Raw genomic sequence first — 22,866 nt, 5'->3', positions numbered from 1 at the left:
CATGTAAATATTACCTGCTGTCGGACTGTCAATTGTAATGTAGAGACCACCATGTTTAGAAACATACACGTAAATTGATGCATGAATAATGTAAGCCCTTCTGCGCAGATAGACCACCCACCATCAATAAGCAGGTGGATCTAACTTTGTCTTTGTGCCAAAAAGCTAAGTTGCTAACTAGTACTATGATCAACCTTTGGCTCTTTTCATGATTAATTAAAGTGCATTTATTATTAGAACACTTTCTAGCGCGTAGCTCACATGTATCTGGGGTAAATCACATAGAAATTAATTGGTTGTAGATTAGTTAAAAAGCGGTCTACATCAGGAGTTCTCCAGATCTTTTGAGTTATTTATCGAATTGTCACGTCAAAGTGATATACTTAATATAAGAATCCAAAGCATACTCATGTTTCAGGTGTTGGCAGTATGGAATTCTTTGTTAACTAACCTCAGATAAATAAGCAAGTTTAATCATTCAAATCAAGTCTCAAGCAACACATTGACTCGAATAGCTGCTGTATATTTTTTCATCTAAATAAATTAACCAACTACTAACCAGGGCCCAGCCCCACGACTAGCTATGCTGCTGAGCACATAGGTCCTCAATGCACATTATTTTTCTTCTATTTCTCACTGCTATGTACTTTTTTTGATAAAATAAAAAACAAACAAGCATACTCGCTTACAAAACAATGCATTGAGTTTGGTCGATATGCATTCCTTCAGTAACCCATGCTTTACCCAATGTAGTTTGCTGTCATGCTGACTTGCTTTGAGTAAAACCAGGCATGTTTGTTGCAAGTCAACCTTTAAAGGTTGACCAACAAAATTCACATTACAGTTATTTGGTATGAAAAGGTTGAACCAACAAAATTCACATTACAGTTATTTGGTATCAAAAGGTTCACCATGTCTTACTCTGCTGTGTTGTAGGTGCAAAATATGTGGCAATGTGATTACAAGCTCTTAAAAGCTCAAAAACTAAGAGTAAATCGCTGCCATCATGAAACCGCCGTAGATTGGAATTAATTTATTTCTCTGATGTAGTCAAACGATTTGGTTATTGTTTTGACAAGTGATTTTCTCACGTGAATTGAAAGGTCAATAAAAGGCTCAATATAAAACGTCTCGTAGCACTAGTTTATGACAAACACTTCGGGTTTTACTAAAGAGCCCTTACCAACTATAGATGCTCGCTAGTTTAAAGTTTTGTTTCGGCTTGGTCTAATCGTCTAGTCGTAATCTGATCAGGTGACCCATACTTCCTGCCAAACAGGGTGAATAATTTCTGCAGCATTGTTCGACTATCACTGGTGACCAACAGGCTCGTCATGTTTATCAGAAGATGATATGCATTCCTTTGAGCTAAGGTTAAAAAATTAAATGAAAGATATCAGTGCTCAAAGTGACAGCATTACAATGATGATAAAATAAACGCGTGAGGACAATAAACATGGTTTTATTGAATGTGTGAAGTATATTTGTGAAAATATTTAGACGAATGAGGTTGCACAAAAGTGTAAACAGAAACCATCATGTTCAATTACGTCCCATTTGAGCAGTTTTGGAAAGGGATTCTGATTTATTGCAGTTTCAAGATGGCGGCGTTTAACAGTTCGTTTTTGAGCTTTTAAGAGCTTGTAATCACATCTTCACATATTTTGCCTCTACAACACAACAGAGTAAGACATGGTGAATCTTTTGATACCAAATAACTGCAATGTGAATTTTGTTGCAAGTCAACCTTTAAGTTAAGTGTACATTATAGCTCAGGCCCGTATTCCCTGGGGCGGCTGGCCGGCTGAGCCTCCCCAACTTATTAGGAACTTTCCGCGGCTAAGTGCAGTCAAACTCGAATAACTCGCCTTCGGATAAAATAAAACATTTCATCTCAAACACAAGGTTAACTCGAACGGATTTGTTTGGTCCGTTCCCACGCAATGATAAATTGCCTCAGATAACTCGACCTCAACATCATTTATTCGAAAAGTTATTTGCCCAACGGCTATGGAGACGGTTTTTATTGCTGTAGAATATCACTTTATTCCAAGACATAGAGACAAACAACAACTTTTAGTAGTTCCTAGGCGTCATTATTATCATCAGTGGCAAAATATTCTTGTTAACGACTTTTATAAAGGTTTCCAAAAGATCAAGTTTTACCAAACATCCGCTTGGCCATGTCCCATCGAAAGCGTGGAAACCTCCGTATGAACTTAAAATAAAATCGGCAAAATTGATCTTTGTTGATCAAAACGCTCAAAAGAAAAAGATGTCTTTTTTTTGAGCGTTTTAACTGCAGTCAAGTTTTGCCTATTTCAATTTAAAAATGTCTCGTCAGTCACATCACCTAAAACAAAACAAATCTCAAAAAATAGAAAAATGTTGATACTTTCCGGAACTTTTTTTAAAAACTTCCCATGAGAGGCCCGGCTGAGGCCCTACATAAGAGAAACCTGTTGGGGGCTTACACCCCCTCCACACCCCTAGGTGTTCATAACTAGTCGCCTAACATTAGCCGCCCCAACTTGCAACCAGTGAATACAGGCCTGATATAGCTTATAGCAATCACGTTTGAGTATCATGTTTCAGTCGTGGTAACAAAACATGTTTTCACATTATTCGGAATAGAATGATTAAAAAATTCAAAAAAACTTTTTAATATGTATAGAGGAGTTGGCTTGACCTTTTTAGGAGTTGTTACCTCTTACCTTAACCACTGAACTGTGGCTATTGCGAAAACAGCAACAGAAAACAAGATTATTGTTGTGACAAAGATAATGTTGCTTTGATTCCAGATGATGGTCCCACTTGTAGAGTTCAATTGAAAATCTAAAAAATACAAGTCGCTTTGATCACCCAAATATATAATATATAATTTTAATATATCACGCAAAATTTGTCTCCAACTCATTCAAATGCTGTCTAAATATTGAAAGCATGTCAGCTAACCAGCTGCACATTCAGTGCTTCTTCAAACTCTTTGACAGCTATCCATAGCAAAATCGACAGCCTGGAACCAAACACAGCTCAAACCAGTATTTTTTCAGCATTTTTCAGCATTTATTATTGCATTTATTATTGCATTTATTATTGCATTTATTATTGCATTTATTATTGCATTTATTATTGCATTTATTATTGCATTTATTATTGCATTTATTAGTTCATTTCATCACATTACTATGTTTTCTATTTCTACTTTTCTGTATTCTTTTTTAGGTATCAACTCATTTTTGCACAATTTATTACTATATTGCTGTATTATTTGATTACTGTAGAGTCAGGTTTGTCTTCCTTGCGGACAGGCAACTCCAAAAAAGGGAGTGGGAACAGAAACACCGTTATGTAGAAACAGTGTTTAGCATGTTCTCACATTCAAGTGATAATACCTAAACTGTTTGGTGCTGACCACAACCCTCGAGTTACCGCAAAACTCTTTGCAAAGTGAGTCAACTTCAATGCTGAGTCTTTGAAAAGATTTATTAAACTTGTAAAATTAAACTTTCAAATGCTTCTTACTTCAATTGCATTTGCTCGTTTCGGTAATTGGTGCAATTTGAAAGTCAATGTCCTTACACAATTACATATACAGTAGCTGCTCCTATAATGTATACCACTTATAGCATAAATTCTAAATGATGTAAAAAATTATGTAACATTTTTGCTTCGTACTACGTAAAAATTTTTATCTAATGTAAAGTGTCAAGTCGGAGCAAGTTCTCAAAGTTTGATTTGAGTGATAACCTAACTCGCCGCACTTGTAAGAAAAAACGACGTACGTCTAGCGGTATATCTATTATATATACAACTTCTATGACATTCTAGTTCCTTGTGGTAGATTGCCAGATGTGTGAAAAAAAACAAAGAATAGGTGGGTGCGCAATTGTTCATAAATTCTTAAAGGTGATTGATTGGTGCAGGTGTTACAGCATCAATCTACTAATCTGAATGTCACACGTTATTCAATCATCAAAAGTTATTTTTTATTCTAACCATGACCCCTGGATACAGATCAACAACAAACAGGTACCTAGATACCGCTCTTTTTACAGTAAAATTTTACATTTGTTTTGCTTTATTGTAGGCGTATAAAATATTTGTTATTAGTTTTACTTTGTAGAATATACTTTGCTGTCTAGAAAAAATAAACAAATAATCGTAAATGGGCATGGATTAGTTTGATAAGTTATGGATGTGTGCTCCCCATCAACTTATTATAAAATTATCGCAATCATGGTCTATAAAACCAGTGAAATTAATCAGAAAAAAATAAAAAAGCTGTTGATGCAAACCAATAACACTGCAGTTACAGTACAGCCAACAAATTAAAAAGTTATGTCTAGTTTTTCCTTTTTGCGTGCCTAAAGGGTAAGTTTGAAAAGATCATGGAAATTATTAGACAATTTACATGTATTTTACTGTTCTTATAACATAAATTCCCTATAACATAAATGTTCTGGGAATGGATTATTTACATTGTAGGAGTGTCTACTGTAGCTAGTTTTGACATAAAACCAATTATGAACAAACTATTAAAACATGAAGTTGTTAAAATTCTTATTTCTTGTAAACCCAAACCAGTGCCAGATTTTTTCCAGGTGGGTTTTACATAATTGCATTTCATTAGGACCCTTAATTCTTTGACTAAGAATTTAAGGTACATCCCTCTCTGTCACGTAAAACTTGATTGCACTAGAATGACTAGATGCTTTACAATTTAAACTTAGGTCAGATTCTTCAGCATGCAATTTGATACGCTTCTGCTAGACCTAAGGATTTGTCTCCTCTCCGCGACTTACAAGTTGTATTTTCGTACAGAACTCCATTGGCCAAGCGGAGATCTGATTCTTCTGACATTGTACCAGACATCAGATCAGTCTTGAGATTCTCTACTAGAAATCACTTTTCTTCTTGTGGCCCTCAACTTCATACCTTGAATCAACAGAAACAATAAACGTGATCAGGATTGACTCGGTTTAAACCCGGTTTAAACTAGCAGGTAAAAACCGCTCTTCATGGTTTTTTCCACATTCTTTAGCAGACCACAAATGGCAATCTACAGCTTTGAACACACTCATTAGATGCGGCGCACACACACACACACACACATACACGCACGCGCACACGCGCACTGCGTTTCTATTGTACAAATGATGCAGAGTTGGAGTTGTGCACACATTGATTTACCGCATGATAAGTGTTTCAATGGACATTCGTATATTGAAGATTAACATGAGCGCATGTCATAGTCATAGCAGCGCATGTCATAGTCATAGCAGCGCGTGTCATAGTCATAGCAGCGCATGTCATAGTCATAGCAGCGCATGTCATAGTCATAGCAGCGCATGTCATAGTCATAGCAGTGCATGTCATAGTCATAGCAGCGCATGTCATAGTCATAGCAGGGCATGTCATAGTCATAGCAGGGCATGTCATAGTCATAGCAGCGCATGTCATAGTCATAGCAGCGCATGTCATAGTTGTAGCAGCGCATGTCATAGTCGTAGCAGCGCATGTCATAGTCATAGCAGCGCATGTCATAGTCATAGCAGCGCATGTCAGTCATAGCAGCGCATGTCATAGTCATAGCGGCGCATGTCATAGTCATAGCGGCGCATGTCATAGTCATAGCGGCGCATGTCATAGTCATAGCGGCGCATGTCATAGTCATAGCGGCGCATGTCATAGTCATAGCGGCGCATGTCATAGTCATAGCAGCGCATGTCATAGTCATAGCAGCGCATGTCATAGTCATAGCAGCGCATGTCATAGTCATAGCAGCGCATGTCATAGTAAGAGCGGCGCATGCCATAGTAATAGCGGCACATGTCATAGTCATAGCAGCGCATGTCAGAGTCATAGCGGTGCATGTCATAGTCATAGCAGCACATGTCATAGTACTACCATCGCATGTCATAGTCATAGCAGCGCACATAGCGTACAAGTGCGCTTCTATGACATAGACATAGTCATGTCTATGTCATAGCGGCGTACTTGAGTCTCGTCAAAGCGAACTAGGAATGACTGAAGTTTGGAAAATGTTTAAAATGGAACAGCTTACACGGCATTTTTGTGCACATCATTCGCAAGTGTCATTACCATCTTTTACAAGCATGAGACATTCGATAAGGAATTGTCGGTAACAAAATTCGCTTGTTTTTTTCGTCGTTTTCATATTGCGGATGACGCAAACTCGCGGAAACATGGAAACTTACTGATTAAATTGCTTGAGAAAAGTCTAACATTGCCAGGCTTGTCATTTCTGACTGCCTTCTGCGTCATTTGAGCCAGTCAGATTGTAATCTAAGAGTTTTCAGGTTGGAGTGAAGCAATCAATACACACTTCAGCTACACAGTCTGTCTAAATCAAGTTTAGTTAGTGCCCGGTGCTCCTGCTAGACCTAAGGCTATGGCTAACAGTTGCTAATACAGTGCAGGATCACATGCTACTTTTCATGGGACTATCGATGAGACTTCAAACTTGACTAGTTGATTGCGCTTTGAGTCCTCTATGTCTTGAAGTCACACTTGATAATTAAGTTCTGTATTACAAGCTTGCTTTAAGTTTTACTTGCAACAAAATTCACATTACAGTTATTTGGTATGAAAAGGTTGAACCAACAAAATTCACATTATAGTTATTTGGTATCAAAAGATTCACCATATCTTACTCTGCTGTGTTGTAGATGCAAAATATGTGGAAATGTGATTGCAAGCTCTTAAAAGCTCAAAAACGAACAGTTAATCGCAGCCATCACAACAACCCCGTAGTTTGGAATCCCTTTCTAAAACTGCTCAAATGGGGCATAGTCGAACCCGATGGCTTCTGTTTACACTTTCACGCAACCTCATTCGTCAAAATATTTCCACAAATATACTTCACGCATTCAAGACTACAAGCAGCAAAGCTTTTTCTTATATCTCTAGCAAAGCATAAACAAACAGAAACATCTTTCGAGAAATACAGACAGTTTTTACAAATCCCTGAATGAAGTACAATAAAGAGCATACCAGATGAAAAATCAGCTATCATTGCAAACAAAGCATATGAAAAAAAGGTCTATCACTTAGATGTATGTATGATAAACTTTTTGCACATAATCAATTTGCCTCGACCACAAACTTGATTTTGGGTTTCCAAGAAATAATTAGCCTAAGGTTGCTTTCTGATTTCTTCTGACTAGGGGAGTACTTTAATTGGGATCCACATAAGGCATTCAAATTCCACTTGCACACCTTGCCTTGGTTGGTGTACATAATACTACACGATAACGGAGTCGGTGGGCGATTCTATTGGCAGTCGATAAAGGTGTCTGTGGTGATGCAGTATTAATCCTTTGACAGGCGTGGCGATGTTTACTTGTCTATATATACTCATCTGTATTATGCACATTCTTACGAGCAGAGCGACGCTAATTGTTGCTAGTGACAGCATTCTTTTAAAATTATTTTTGATATACGTTAAAATATCATACAGGTTTCACTACACTCTGTATGATACACTACTTTACCTAAAACATATTTGACTTAAAAAATCACTACTTACGACTTATTTTGATAATGTTGCTGTTAAAGTTTTGAGAAAAACCCCAAAATGCTATGGAGTTCGAAAACGGACTTTGACATGCCATAATAATGGAAGCGCCTGATGCCAGTGCAGTACACTTAAAGAGGTTTTTAAATGTTCTTGTAAAATTTTTTAAATCTCTAGATTTAATTGTGAACAACCTTATGAATGAACTGAAACAATGAGTCAAATTTAGACCTTAGTGACTTCTAATCAGAGTGCAGTTCTCATGATTCCGACAACCGATCTTCTCGAGTTACCGTTACTAAAACCATGGCAACTATTACAATAAAAAAAGAATTCCTGGATATTGGTGCAGCCTAAAGAATTATTTACTGATCTCTTTTTATTGTCTGTTTATAATATTCAACAAACTAAATGATGAGTATAAAAAAATCGATAATTTTTTGAAATTAATTTGTCTGCAAAGGGAAAAACTCGAAAATAAATTTGCCTTCCAAAGGATTAAAGTCTGTAGTTCGGATCTTTTAGCTAGCATAAGCCACGAATTGACTTAGAGCAAATGCTGTTGGTTTATGCTATTCTCTTTTCTGAATTTGTTCAGATTGATCTGTGATATAGTAATTACTGTGTCAGTAACATTCCGTTGAAAGCAGCGTGTAGAAGGTAAGCTCAAATTCATAGGTACGTGTCGAACTAAAAAATTACTCATCACTTTCTCCACGACAAATATTTTGTTAATTGTACCTGTTTGTCTTTTAACATTCCTGATTTGTTGCGCAGAAACATATCGGCCCTTATTTCTTAGGTAACACCCTTACATACGCAACATATATCAAAATCTTTTTTAAAGCGCAGAATATTTAGCTAATAACAAAATAAAACATTTATCCTGAAGCTGTAAGCTTTGCTAGAAAGCTACATAAGGTTTCCGATGTCAGCTAGCAAACTAGTTATATAACAGTACCTCTTTAGGTTTTGCATCCGAAAGCATCATAAATCTCAAACCGATGAGAGAGCAAGCAATACTCATCAGCACCTGCTACATTGAAAAATTAATGACATTCATGTATTTGTGTAGAGTTTTTAGACTGGAGTTTGTTGGCAGTTGTAGTAGATGTTAGACGTTTAAAAATATTTTGGTATGTATTGTTTGAGGCAGAGAACTGGAGTTGGCATCTCTTTACATTCTATAAATGTATTTGTTACCTAATGTGTACTTGGGAGACCACTGCTTTACATTTCCTATTTAACCAATTTGAAAAAGAAACCATTTTTTCTAAACATGAAGAACAAGATAGCATTGCAGCTTTTCTTCCTGCATAAAGTGAAGCATACAAATCACTCTATGGGTGACTGCTTTTCAGGGTGTTCATAGAACATACCATTTTCATTTATTTTAACTTTGAGTTGCTTTCTCATGATGACTTGCGACTGCAGCATGGTATTGTACTTTTAGATATGATTTTGTGTTTTGTACAACAAGTTGTGAGCATATCAATTGAAAAATCTATTAAATAGGTGCCGTCTTTTATCTCTTTGGTGTTCTGTCATGGGACAGGGCACTAGGCACCCCTTCTCCCTAAGTTACACACGGTTAGGACTCAAGCTAATTGTTATCAGATGTACCTTGAAGTTGTGCACAGATAGTTGATACTTTCTTAATGTTTAAGTACTTCCTGAATTCAATGTCTGTCAAGAGATCAATAAAAAGGTTACTTTTGAGAATATGAAATCTCAGTCTAATAAACAAGCATAAATGTTTTACACTGTAATTTTCGCAAGACAAAAGCTTTACAGTTTTGGAATTAAAGGGTGCCCCGAACTCCATACGTGTAAAAGCAAGATACCAAAGCTATTTGCAGTGCTTGATACGATATTAAAAAATGTCTAGGAACCCAGAGGTCTGATAGTAAAACTCACCTTTCTAAAATATAAACTGTAACTACTAGTATAGTCCTTATCATAGTTATTATCGCATATCTACTGTAGTATATATATTTCTTAAAGTCCGTATTTCGGCGTCGTCTTTGTCGTCTGCATTCCAGCTATAGATCTTAAAATCTTGATATTAAAATTCTGCATTCTGATGGCTTTGAACTCGCGACTAATAACGCGAACACATACACAAGTTTCTTATCCAAGCGCTCTACCACTGAGCTAGAATGTTCTCATACACCTCATACCCCATGTGCATGCTAATTATTTCAGCACTTCACCCACCCGTTACGATGCGTCTGTTTAGAAATATTTTGGGACCTACGTTTATGCAACACGATGCTTCTTCGGTTTTTTTCCTTAGGGCTGATAATGTATCTCGAACTTAGAGTTTGACAATTTTTATACTGATTATATACGTTACCAAAATATATACGTTGCATTGACATTTCGTAGTTTACATACTTGCTATTTATTTTACATCTACATGTACATTTAGTACGCTAATAATTTGTTCCAGCGGCTCAGAAGACTTTTTTCCCAGCTAAATTATGTTTTTTGGATTCTAATTTAGGAACCTTGCGTTCCACAATCATTAAATACAAACAAAATCTTTGTTATGTTAAAAAAACTAAAAAATCTTTTTACGTAATTTCTTTTAGTTCAAATTAAAACAACTTTGTTTGTATGAATATTTTTCATTTTGTAATTTATTGTTTATTTTAATAGTGGTATAGTATATTAACAAGCGCTATCACCTTTCCTCAACAGCCGAATGTTTCGTTCGTTAAATGCGGGTTTAAAAAAGTTCCTATCAGTGCTCGCTTTGTGTCTTAGCTTACACATATTTCCTTCTAAATCTAACGAATTAGTAGTTCATAATTATTTTCACATTTTACAACAATCATTTGTAAGAATAATGTAAGATTATATGTAAGATTAATGTAAGCTTATCCGTAAGATTAATGTAAGATTATCTGTAAGATTTACTGTAAGATTTATCGTTAGTATCAGTTATTCCTCACTCTCTTATATTTACATACTTTGAGAAATATATAGATAGATAAATTTACATTCTCTTATTACATTTATAAATTTCGTATAACTTTTGAAGTTAATAGTATAAGTTTTTAAAGTTTTTTGCATTATCATTTTTATTTCAACTTGCATTTTTTAAACATAATTTGAGTATCTGTTTGAAGTTTAAACATTATTCATTTTTCTATCACTGTTATTATTACTTAGTTAGTTTCCAATCTTTATTATTAATATTAATTTTTCATTCAACAATTTTGGCAGACCTGGTTCTAATAAAATTTCAACTACAAAATATTACCATATTCTGTCATATTTTTTTATTAATCTGTTAAATACATGTATGTTCAGAAGTTACACATTCTCTAATGCCTGCAAAAGAAAGAACCTGTTCTGCACACAATCATTTCCTCATGATATAAAGTTTGAAAGTTACAGTTGTTTGACAAAGTTTGAAAACCTTTATAGTTGTTTTTATTTTCTCTCTAAATTTATATAAACTACACGAAACACTTCTCTCATAATATGTAGTTTGAAACTTAGAATGGCAAATGCTGTTATATATGTTAAATACAAATCAATTTTCTGTCCGAAGACTTTTTTATTACCCGGGCAACGCCTGGTAGCACAGCTAGTCCTATACGTATAAAGTGACAATCCTAGCTAAGGATTTACAGAATTCATAGCCTTCTAACACAAAACAAGATGATATCAATGATTTATATTTATTTCATCAAGTAAAACCAAACTTTTCCTTTTCCATCAAGTGTTATATATACTTGCATATTAGCCTAATTTAAAATCTAAAAACAATTAGTGATTAATACATGTGCACACAACTCCGAACTAATACAAATAAAAAGACAGTTTTCAGATCACGCAAACTTTTTCTAAAATTTCTTCTATGCAGCTATAAAAATTCACACTGCACTATATAAATTCACACTGCACTATATAAATTCACACTGCACTATATAAATTCACACTGCACTATATAAATTCACACTGCACTATATAAATTTAACTCCAGCAAACTAGAACAGAATTTACATTTTAATGCTACCTTAAATAAACTTTAACAACACCAATTTGTGTCTACTCTGGACATTGCCAGCTTGATTTTGTATTAACTGGAATGATCATTGATTGGTAAAACTTTCTAGTTTTTAGCTGTACTCGTGATAAAATGGCGAGAAATTTAACCGTGCATTGTTAATGAACCTTTATAAATACATTACATATTAATACTTGTTTGTTGTTAACCTTTTACCAAACAAGTATAAGTTTTCTGATCCTAGATTGTATTAACAACTTTCAAGAGTGAAAGCACTTAGGAGAGCACAACTCCTTTGAACTGAGTATTATTTGAAAGCTTCGTGTTTGTAGAGCTCAATAAAACAGCAAAAATCAAATATAGTAAGTTTTTTTCGCGCTCTTTCCAACATGTGATTTTTTAAAGGTAACTGATAGTTCTAGTGTAAAGCTTTTGAGGTGAAGAAGAAAACGATTTCTATTTTTATCTTCATTACTAAAAATTTCAGTCAGTGTGTCATTAGAAGCTGTTGTTTTGACAGCAGCCATTTTTCATTTCATAGTCAGTTAGAAATGCTCTCAGTATTTTGGTAATATCTTAAAAATAAATATTCTAATAAACTTGACACCTTAAAACTTTACTGAAAGCGTAAGAGACCACAAAAAAAGACCAGCACTAGGTAATTTTAGGTAAACCCGAAGTATGAAAGTGCAAACAAACTAATATTATATTGGTGTTATTTTTCATGTTATCTCTGTATTTTGGCAATAACTCAAGAACTAACAGTTCAGTAGACTTGACACTTAAGAATTATACTGAAAACATGCCGAAAAAAAGCAATTTAAATCTAATAATTCTACATAGAATGGAAGTATGGAAAAGTAAGTCAAAATTATGAAACAGAGTTTACATGGGCATAAGATCTGGTTGGAAAACATTTCTTTGAATTGTTCCCTGCCCCAAGCTTCATGATTTCAACCTATCACATTTAAGTTCAGTTAATTAATGAGTTTTTTTATAAAATTCTTTCTGTCTTGCTAGTTTCTAAACGGCTCTTATGCAGCATATTCTATGTCTCTAGACTACTAGCAGCTGTTGCTCACATCACATGACATACAGTAGCCACTATAATTACAGGACTGTTGACCTACAGTATAATAATAGGAACAAGAGTTGGGTGACCATTAGCACAATAGACCCTTGTGAAAGTTTAGCTTGTGATAATCAGAGATGTGAATTCCTTACAATGAAAAGTTTTGATTCACGAGATAAAAGGACTGTCTATTTATTTTCTACATCTTCCTGGGGTACCAGAGCCAAATTTAGTGAACGCAGCTGTACTTTTACTAAGTTGTGATTTGATCAGGTTGCAAACACAAGGTGTATGAGTGATGCATGAGTGAAAATATATGAACGACAAATAGTAACCTTTCTTGCTCGAGGCTGCCTTTTGGTGCCTGTTTTTTACTCACTGTGCCCCTCTCCATCACACAAAGTCAATAGATAAAAAAATCGATGCATTGAACAATCGATAAAGCACTATCGATATAAGCACTGGCTGGCATCACGCCAGCAACAATTGATCGTTATTGAACTAACACGATTGTTGCAACAGAATTGTAAAATAGAGCCTGTTAAGAAAATAATCTTCATAGAAAAATGCAGTACCTGAAATGTGAAACTGACAGCTGCCAATAAGTGGCTGTTGCATTAAAAGTAATAATTAAACTAAGTGATAATCTAAAATAGTATATGATTTAACTAAAACGCATATCCGATGATTACTTCAAAGCAGGCGTAAATAGAATAGAAACAATCGGTCAAGAACGACCTTGTGAAAAACTGTGAGCTAGCAAATATCACAGTTTTCAGAAAAATATTTCATTTAGAATACCAACTCAGTTTTGGTCATGGACTGTGTCACTGTGGGTAAGTGACGAAATGCTTTAAAAAGGTTCGGGTGTTCAATCTATGCAGGGAGACACGTTCTCTCTTCTCCCTAGGAAACACATGGCTAATACTCAAGCTAAGTGTTCCAATTTGCAGTAGTTTTAATGGTCTTACCTTGAAGCTCTGTAGATATAGTCAAGGTTTGCGCTTAAAGGTAAATTTCTTGACAAATTTAGCAATTTTTAAAAATGAATACAAAGACGCTTCCGAGCATATGTCTGTCTAACGAACAAGCAGAAATGTTATACACTATAATTTTTAGATAACAGAGCATTAAAATCTGCCCCAATCTCTACACATGTGAAAACTGTGGATACTACTTGTTATGGTATTACAGCATGTGTAGGAATCCAAAGGTCTGATAGTAAAACTCTCCCTTCATACATCTAAACCGTTAGTCCTATTATGGTCTATCATAAACCATATTATAAAATTATATAAATATTTTAGCTTTATTAAATTACAGAGCAGCAAAAACTAAAACAAACAAGCATCGGCATATGCAGAGCCAGTTTTAACCTGTCATGTAACAAAAGCCAAAGAAAATGCCAAAAAACATCAAACTAGATGTCCAAATTGGGTATTGAGTGTGTATTGAGCTCTAAAAACTGTGCATGCTGCCAGAGTACTCTGAAAAATCCAGAAAGCTGATAGATTGAAACTGTCTACTCGTAGCCTCATACTCTACCGCACAATTACAGGTGTCTACACAGGAGATGCCCCGAGGTCATACAGAAATACCAGTGCTAATTTCATCTCTCCTACCTACATTGTGCTACTGCCCGAGGTGATAAGTCACACCTCGCCGCTAACAGCTGACTAGCTCTGTTATCTGCTACACCATCAGTTGGTCATTCGGGTGGCCAGTTTTCATTCTCAGAATTCTCTAACCGGCTGGTAACCTGTGACTTATAGAATGGAGAGCAGCAGTGCAGTAACACTATTTTCTCTGAGGCTAACCTTAACCCACTTTATCATGTCAACATGAAATTATACAAGGCTCTTCCTACCTATGATCAGCCAAAAAACATTATTATTAAGTTATTAAGTTGTTATCAAGTCAAAAGGCTTTAACATCACGGATGTCACATTAAACAAGTTTCTTAGCTGTGATCATACTTATTTGCTTGAGAGAAGTTACTTACAATGATAAACTTGCCATCAGAGAATTTAAATTAATAGTAAAAAATAATGAACACTATTCTTGATCGGGTGAGTTGATTGGTTAATGCACAACCATCGCATGTACTTCTCTTCAATATACAACCAAGGCCAATGTATAACACTGATAAAATCGACCACAATGAAACAAGGACCGCTATTATTGGCCAGTACGCAACTAGCAAAGTTATTATTGGCCAATATACATTGTAAAAACAGCGAAGAAAATATTGGTCAATATGCAACAGGCCGAAGCCTTATTTTTTCAATACACAACCAGCTTAGGTATTTTTGGCCAATACACAATCAGCTGTGAAGTTATTGGTCAATGCACAACCAGCTGAGTTATTATTGGCCGATATACAACCAGCAGACATATTATTATATGTAATACGTACCAGCCGAGGTGTTAATGACCAATATATCAACAACCAAAGCCAAAATGGCTGAAATACAAAAAGCTGAGGTATTAATATATATAGTAACAGCTGAGGTATTATTATATATACTACAGCTGAGGTATTGTTACAAAACCAGCTGAAGTATTATTGGCCAATATATAACAAGCTGAGGTATTTTTGGCCAATATATAACACGCTGAGGTATTACTGAACAATGAACAACTACTCTATTGTACTAATAAATAACCATTTTTAAAGTTTCGGGAACAAGGCATTAGCAATATCCATCTGTCAGCATAGTCATACAAGGTGATGTCAGCATGGTCACACAGGATGTCAGCATGATAGTAATAACTGTATATAACATGATAGTAGTAATAACTGTGTATAACATGATAGTAGTAATAACTGTGTATAACATGATAGTAGTAATAACTGTATATAACATGATAGTAGTAATAACTGTATATAACATGATAGTAGTAATAACTGTGTATAACATGATAGTAGTAATAACTGTGTATATCATGATAGTAGTAATAACTGTATATAACATGATAGTAGTAATAACTGTGTATAACATGATAGTAGTAATAACTGTATATAACATGATAGTAGTAATAACTGTGTATATCATGATAGTAGTAATAACTGTGTATAACATGATAGTAGTAATAACTGTGTATAACATGATATTAGTAATAACTGTGTATAACATAATAATAGTAATAACTGTGTATAACATGATATTAGTAATAACTGTGTATAACATAATAATAGTAATAACTGTGTATAACATGATGGTAGTAATAACTGTATATAACATGATAGTAGTAATAACTGTATATAACATGATAGTAGTAATTACTATATATAACATGATAGTAGTAATAACTGTATATAACATGATAGTAGTAATTACTATATATAACATGATAGTAGTAATAACTGTGTATAACATGATAGCAGTAATAACTGTGTATAACATGATAGTACTAGTAGTGGGTGTGTGAATTTTAGCAAAGATGCACACGTTATTACAGGTCATATTCGTCAATAATATCTCTTTAACACTCGATCAATCGGAGTTGTCTGCTTTTGAATAAACTTACACTGTTGCACAAGGTACTGGTTTTTTAAGAAATGAGCTATTGGCATGTTTTTAAGGACCATCGCCATCAGTGAGTCACCTTCCATTGAAAAGTGTGGTTTTCCAAGAAAATTTAGCCATCCGTGTAATTTTTGAAAGTCATGCGAATGTCAAAACATTGATTATATTGGATACTGAATATTAAGTTAAGCCTGAATTTTGGTGAGCACACGACGCTATGATTGACTTTTTTGAGTAGTGCAATATTCAATAATGTAATGCTGCTACTAAACCTACAATGGATATAAACTATGCAGATCCAAATAAATCTATATTAGATTAACTATTATTTGGGTTAAACTTTGTGTTTCTTCAACTACATACTTTGTACCTAAATAAAACACCAAAAACTCTGATATAATGTTCATGCAAATATAGAAAGTCTTAGTTGAAAATGGCAATGTAAGACATTTCTCATAAAAACTGTGAACCATTGCATAAGCTCGCTTGACAGAACGGCACATTCTCCAATACAAATAAACATTAGCAAACTTTTAATAACAGGAAATTACTATCGTATGAGTTTCCAAAATGTAATATACTACATACCATCATGTGAGACTGTCCATATAATCCATACAGCAGGTCTGACCATGGAATGGCTAATATGCTACTCAATGAGAGACTACACTATTAGCTGTACAAGGGAACTATTACTAGTGTTAGACATTCAGGTGCAGCACTAGCTCACTCTTCAGTGAGCAGTGACATTACCCCTAAAGCTAAGGGCATTCTGATGACAGTATGTGGGACTATACACGCCCCTACCTATGATGATTCACAGCCTACTAGATAATCACATGACTTTTTGACACAATGTCAATGTTTACATGACCTTTGCTGACCTCATAATTATGAAAAACGTGTATGGCTGCCTTTTTAGCAGGTGATTGGTAGTACGCATAGACCTAACTGTGATGTAGATGCTGTGACATACCGGCAGCTGACAAAATAAAGCATGCCTTGCAACACGACAGTCCCATCATCAAAGTAAAAGAGAGCTTTGATATAAAATAGTTCAAGTCAGTTTTTATGCAGATAAACATGTTACAAAATATTGTAAGCTTTCAGACTAAAAGCTAAACATGGACATCCAAGATACCCTACTATACTGGGTTCCCAATCTGATTGAGAGACCGTCCATGAACCAGTCTCTATACAAATATTAGTGACCTTATTTAACTGAATGAAGAGATATGAAAGTGAACTTGATTGAGTTATTTGTTCGTTGAATTTTTGAGCTGAATGAAGATATTTTAGTATGGAAACAGACTTTGAAAATTTTTTTCAAAAAAAGTATGTTTCTAACAAACCAAGAAAGGAAATCATTACAATTGGGTTTTATTGGAAATTTTGATTTATCATGTAGCAGAGTTGTGATGTGACACTCAAGCAGACCAATGAAGTATACACAGTAAATATATATTATTTATGTGTGCCGGCAAATCCAGTTTCAAATTCGTTAACGGTATTAGCCAATTTGGAACATATTTGAAAATGCATTTTACCTGCTGCCAGAACAACAATATAATGCTTACATAATTGGACACTAACCAAAGCATGGCAGTTGTAGGACAAGGGGAAGTGACATGACTGCAAATTATGTTAAAAGGAGTAGCAGCAACCGAATGTTAATGAATTCTGAGCTGACATTGAAAGCACTCATATAGTACAAGTATATTTATTAAACAAAATAGGCTATACATCAACAAAAAGATGCACACAAAAAATGAGAACCCAAATTAGGGAGAGATCAAGACAATCCAGTTAATGGTCGGAAACTGTTCAGCGCTTGGAAAGAAACCTTATTGATGTCAATGAAGCATAGCCTGGGCTCTAGAGGACTTCAACCTAATTTTCCCTGGTCTATTTCAAACAAACAAAGGCTGTATTTAGCATTTCATAATGAAACAGGGCTACAGATTGTCTTGTCTCATAGTACCATCCGACCATATGACTAGCTCTGGACTAATCTCTACTTAGTATTTTAGCACCGGGTGCATTATTAGGTGAGATTAAGGAAATTATTCTTTTTTGATAGTTAATCCAAATTTAGTGATATTTTCTATGGGTGAAGTTTGTCCAATAGACAGACTGGGATAGATAGTCATCACTTTCTACGCCAACAATTAAACACCCAAGAACCGATGTTTGTTTTATAGCCTTGTCATAGGCGACTAACATCTGGAGGAATTCGTGATAACCAACTGGTACAAGTGGAAACCCATGTGGAGTTGAGCACTCACCAGACAATATGTGGCCTACCTGCAGTCATGTGAGAGTTTGCTTTGTAGACAGACAACCACTCTGGCTTTAGCCCTATTGTGTCCGGCAGTTTCTTTTAATCATATAAAGATCATTGCCTTACAAACTATTCATCTTGGCAACCGCCTAAGTCCTCCCTGGCACCTCTTTTCTCAATAGGTGACGAGTATTTCACCTGTGCCAGTCATCAGCAGCGGTCTGACAGTGTTGAGCCATGAGATGCCAAGCGCGGAATGCATACATGCAATTGCTATTATTGATACAATTAGCAATGCATGTGTTATGTAGCAAATTAACCTAGGATTTAAAATCTATGACACACTTGTTCTACTTGGGCTCAATGAGTATAAAGCCTCTGGCGTGAGGCCTAAGGACACACGCTACTAGTAGTAATTTCCAACTAGAAATCTGAAGGTGACAAAAGTATGTTAAGCTGAGTTCCACGTTTAAATGGCTCTATTGAATAAGACGACCCTCGAGTTATGTTCACAGTGGGACTTCAGTATCATTCTATATCTAGTTAGTTGGCTTATAACTCCTCCGCTCTTTTCAAATTCTCTCAAAGTCAAAAATATCTACATTCCACTATCTCACTTCTAAAAGCAATAAACTGAGGAACCGATCTACGCATAAATAAAGACCTGAAGGATTTGAGATTAATTTGGTCAAATCAAATCTCAGTATCAACAACAAATCGGTGACAATATTTACATGCAGAACCACTATGGTATCATAACATTTTATATACATGTATTTGTTTAGCTTTCTATTTAAGCAAAACAATGAAAGAATGGAGGCAGCCGTAATATAGCATATTGTACTGCATTTTTATTCCCTTCAAAAGTTGATGCACAACGCTTTCTTATTCAAATAGGCCGTGTTGTTATAGCAATAGAAACACATATTAGATTTTGTAGATAAATCATCAATAAATCACTATAAAAGGGGCAGCGGCCATATTTGGAGAAGTATAGACGACTCCTAAACCATGCAAATATTCAAATGGCAATGCGTCATGAAGAATGTTCCAAATGATGATGACAAACAGCTCTGGGTGTAGGATTTTATAAAAATTATTTAAAAAATCAAAATTTTTTAGTAAGTAGATTGTGAAAGAATCTGTAACCAACCATGTTTATAAAGCAGATGAAGCATCGTTATCTTTATGCTTGGCTAAGTGTTAATTTGATAGAATATTGCCAAATTGAGTGATCACAATTTACTACTACGATAAGACAAATCCTTACAAACACCGCAAAACCATGATCACCTGTTTCATTATTTCTCTTGACATATCACAGCTGTTTTGTGCCTACAAAGATTTAACAAAGTTCCTACAAAAATAAAGCTTCTACTTGACCAGCCACAAATAGCACCTGTTACAACTTGCAAAGTCAGTGCATGGAAAAAACTAATGTATACCCTTGTGTCAGCAATACAAACAAAACATCAAGCATCACAGCTGTACGTTTCAAGGATTATGGGGACATAAGCTGACAGAAAGCCTGAAGTTCTGAAGGCCTGAAAGGTCTGAAGTTCCACTTGTTCTCTCCGCTAATATTACTCTTGATGTCTAGGGGTCGAGTGTCTATAGATTAAACAGCTGATTACAAGTGAGTTCACACATGCCTGCTGCCTTCCACACCCTAATATCTATCCCATTATCCGTTATCTCTTGACAGTCTCAACATCTCAACAAACAGATTAGAGATCTAATCACAAAGTAAACACTATATAACAATGAATAGAGATGAGTGCTGCACACATTAACTTGGAATACAAGAAGAGACCGAAAGAGAAACGGCCCTGTCTAGAAAAGATTATAACCCTGGTAAGGTAAAGTGTCTTAGTTGTTAGGTGACAAACCTTCTTCTCTTTTGACAAATAAAAGCAAAGTGGGAAGAAAGATGATATTATAAAAAAAATCAGTGACCTCTGTAACATTAGATGAAAAAACACTTGAAACGCTGATGTTGCAAGCCAAGATTATAAGGGCATGCCGCAGTCAAGTTGAAAAGGAACAGCAGCATCCGCTGAGTCATGACTGCAGAAAATAATATTGAAACAAAGAGCACATAACGTTAATGTATAGACATGCATGAACTTTAATGTAACTATAAAAGACTGTAGAATGAACAAAGGTGCAAATATCACATGACACCTTCCCTAACGCCACCATGAGCTAGAATTGAGCAAGACTTTTGTATAAGAGAACCTTTTTGGCTGTTTCTACATACAGCTTTGTGTACAACTAAATGTACCAAGATTTACTAGTTCCTACCAAAAGTTCACATGTATAAAAATATCGACTGTCGATGAAGTTATAGGAATAGCGAATGTCGATGAAGTTATAGGAATAACGAATGTCGATGAAGTTATAAGAATAATGAATGTCGATGAAGCCATAGGAATAGCGAATGTCGATGGAGTTATAAGAATAGCAAATGTCGATGAAGCTATAGGAATAGCGACTGTCGATGAGGCTATAGGAATAGCGACTGTCGATGGAGTTATAGGAATAGCGAATGTCGGTGAAGCTATAGGAATAGCGAATGTCGATGAAGCTATAGGAATGAAGACTGTCGATGAAGCTATAGGAATAGCGATTTTTGATGAAGCTATGCTTGACTTGTTTAAGTCGTCTCAAACTACGGGTATGTGCATTAAACTCTGTAAAATTTTCACCATGCGTTGAACTCAAAAACTAAATTTTTTCACATGTAAAATTTGGATCAAGCAAACGGAAAATAGGTAAAAAATAAACACCAATAGAAGAATAACCCTATTTATAGATCACCACTACAGTTAGAGAATGTTTAAAAAAATGTTATGTGAAGCCAAAAACCTATTTTTTACTTCAGCATGTTTCATTACCAGAACAATTCACTCATTTAGGTATTCATGATGCAGCATAAAGGAAAATATGAAGGTGCATCACGGGGTGGGTAAACATGAAGCTGATATAAAGTACTAATTACGAAAGCATTGGACTGACTTAGTAGGTTTAGTACACTGACCGGATGATCGGCTGTACTTTGACTTCCTATTATGCACTTCAGTAATAACACCATAAAATAATCCATAACTATTGTCCATGCAGAGGTAATTCTATGCACAAGTTGGCTTGCTGCTAAAATAGCAGAATTATTTTCTTATGAGTTGAAGTAAAAAATTCAAATTAAGTTTGTGGATATCAAAAGGAACGATAAAATCATTGGCTTTAAACTTTTATGTACCCAAAAGAGTACGCATGCATAGAATTATGAACATGCGACTTACGCAAGAAGGCGTTGATAGCATGTTAGCATCTGGTCATCTTCCTAAATATCAATTATAAACATTCTGTATGTATTCTTTGAGTTGTTTCCATAAAGCCGATCAAGAAAATTCCTGGTACAGTTTAGGAGGATTGAATTAATGCCTGCAAAGCCTTTGCACTGAATCAGATTGTCATTGTCAACAACTTTGAAAAATAAATTTATCAAGTTGCATCTCATTCGGAGAACTTTTAACACAACAGTTGATGAGATATTACGAGGATAATTCAATAAGTAATAATAATTTCTTTATACATTAAAATATTATTGTGACACATGCATAATTCTTTGGAGTTATGTTCTTTTAGGTGTTGTTTTCACACAGTAATGTTTTTAAGACCTTTTGAAGCTATCCATTTTTGGAGACTATTTCAAAATGGCTGCCCCTCTTGAAATTGGCTCACATGTTGAACAGAATGCTGTAATAGGATTTTCGTTAAGCGAAGGAATCAGACAAAGTAATATTTGTCGGAGAGTGAGAGCTCAATATGGTGACAGTTGTTCCATCCAAAACAGAGTTCTCGAATGGTCTAACCGTTTTAAGGAAGGACCTCTATTGAGGATGAACCAATGTCAGGTGGGCCACAAGAGGCAGCCACATTAGCCAATTTGGAGGCAGTGTATATACAGTACTTTTCAGGGCAGATAGGAAGGTAAATGTCAAGGAAATTGCTGAATTATTGTGCATCTCCATTAAAACAATACATTCCATCCTTCATAAAGATCTTGGTTAAACAAAGGTCTGCTTTAGGTGGGTACCAATAATGCTCAGTTATGCCAGCAAAGCTAAGCGTTTGGAAATGTCTAGAAAGCATCTGTACAGGGTTCAACAAGACGGAGATTCCTTCTTAAACAGATTTGTGATTTCTGATGAGACCTGGGTGGCGCTATGAGCCAGAGCAACAGTTAGTGAGTGAGGTGGAAGCAGCCATCATTTCCTGCCACAGAGAAGTTCAAAGCGCAGAGAAGTGTCAACGGAGTCGACAGTATTTTGGAATGTGAATAAGTAAAGTGAGATTTCTTGAGCAGACAACCACATAGCCTGTCTTGACAAACTGTTGTTTTTGCGGTGTTGTTCCCCC

The 22,866-nt window shown here is 35.2% G+C and overlaps 1 protein-coding gene across 3 annotated transcripts in view; it reads right to left on the bottom strand.

The window, feature by feature from the left end:
* Nucleotides 1-16,854, bottom strand: part of LOC137395265 (receptor-type tyrosine-protein phosphatase mu-like) — a 67,984-nt gene extending 51,130 nt beyond the window's left edge. For all 3 annotated transcript variants that reach the window (XM_068082130.1, XM_068082131.1, XM_068082132.1), the window contains exons 1-3: nucleotides 16,752-16,854; nucleotides 4,806-4,938; nucleotides 2,715-2,835 (exon numbers count right to left, since the gene is read on the bottom strand). In XM_068082130.1, the coding sequence (XP_067938231.1) occupies nucleotides 2,715-2,835; nucleotides 4,806-4,875 (191 nt within the window). In that variant the 5' untranslated portion in view covers nucleotides 4,876-4,938; nucleotides 16,752-16,854. The remainder of the gene's footprint in view (nucleotides 1-2,714; nucleotides 2,836-4,805; nucleotides 4,939-16,751) is intronic.
* Between the last annotated feature and the right edge of the window lie 6,012 nt (nucleotides 16,855-22,866).

Source organism: Watersipora subatra, chromosome 4 (genome assembly GCF_963576615.1).
Source record: "Watersipora subatra chromosome 4, tzWatSuba1.1, whole genome shotgun sequence".
Classification (NCBI taxonomy): domain Eukaryota; kingdom Metazoa; phylum Bryozoa; class Gymnolaemata; order Cheilostomatida; family Watersiporidae; genus Watersipora; species Watersipora subatra.
Note: the sequence above shows the minus strand (reverse complement) of the source record. Positions and strands in the feature narration are given on the sequence as shown.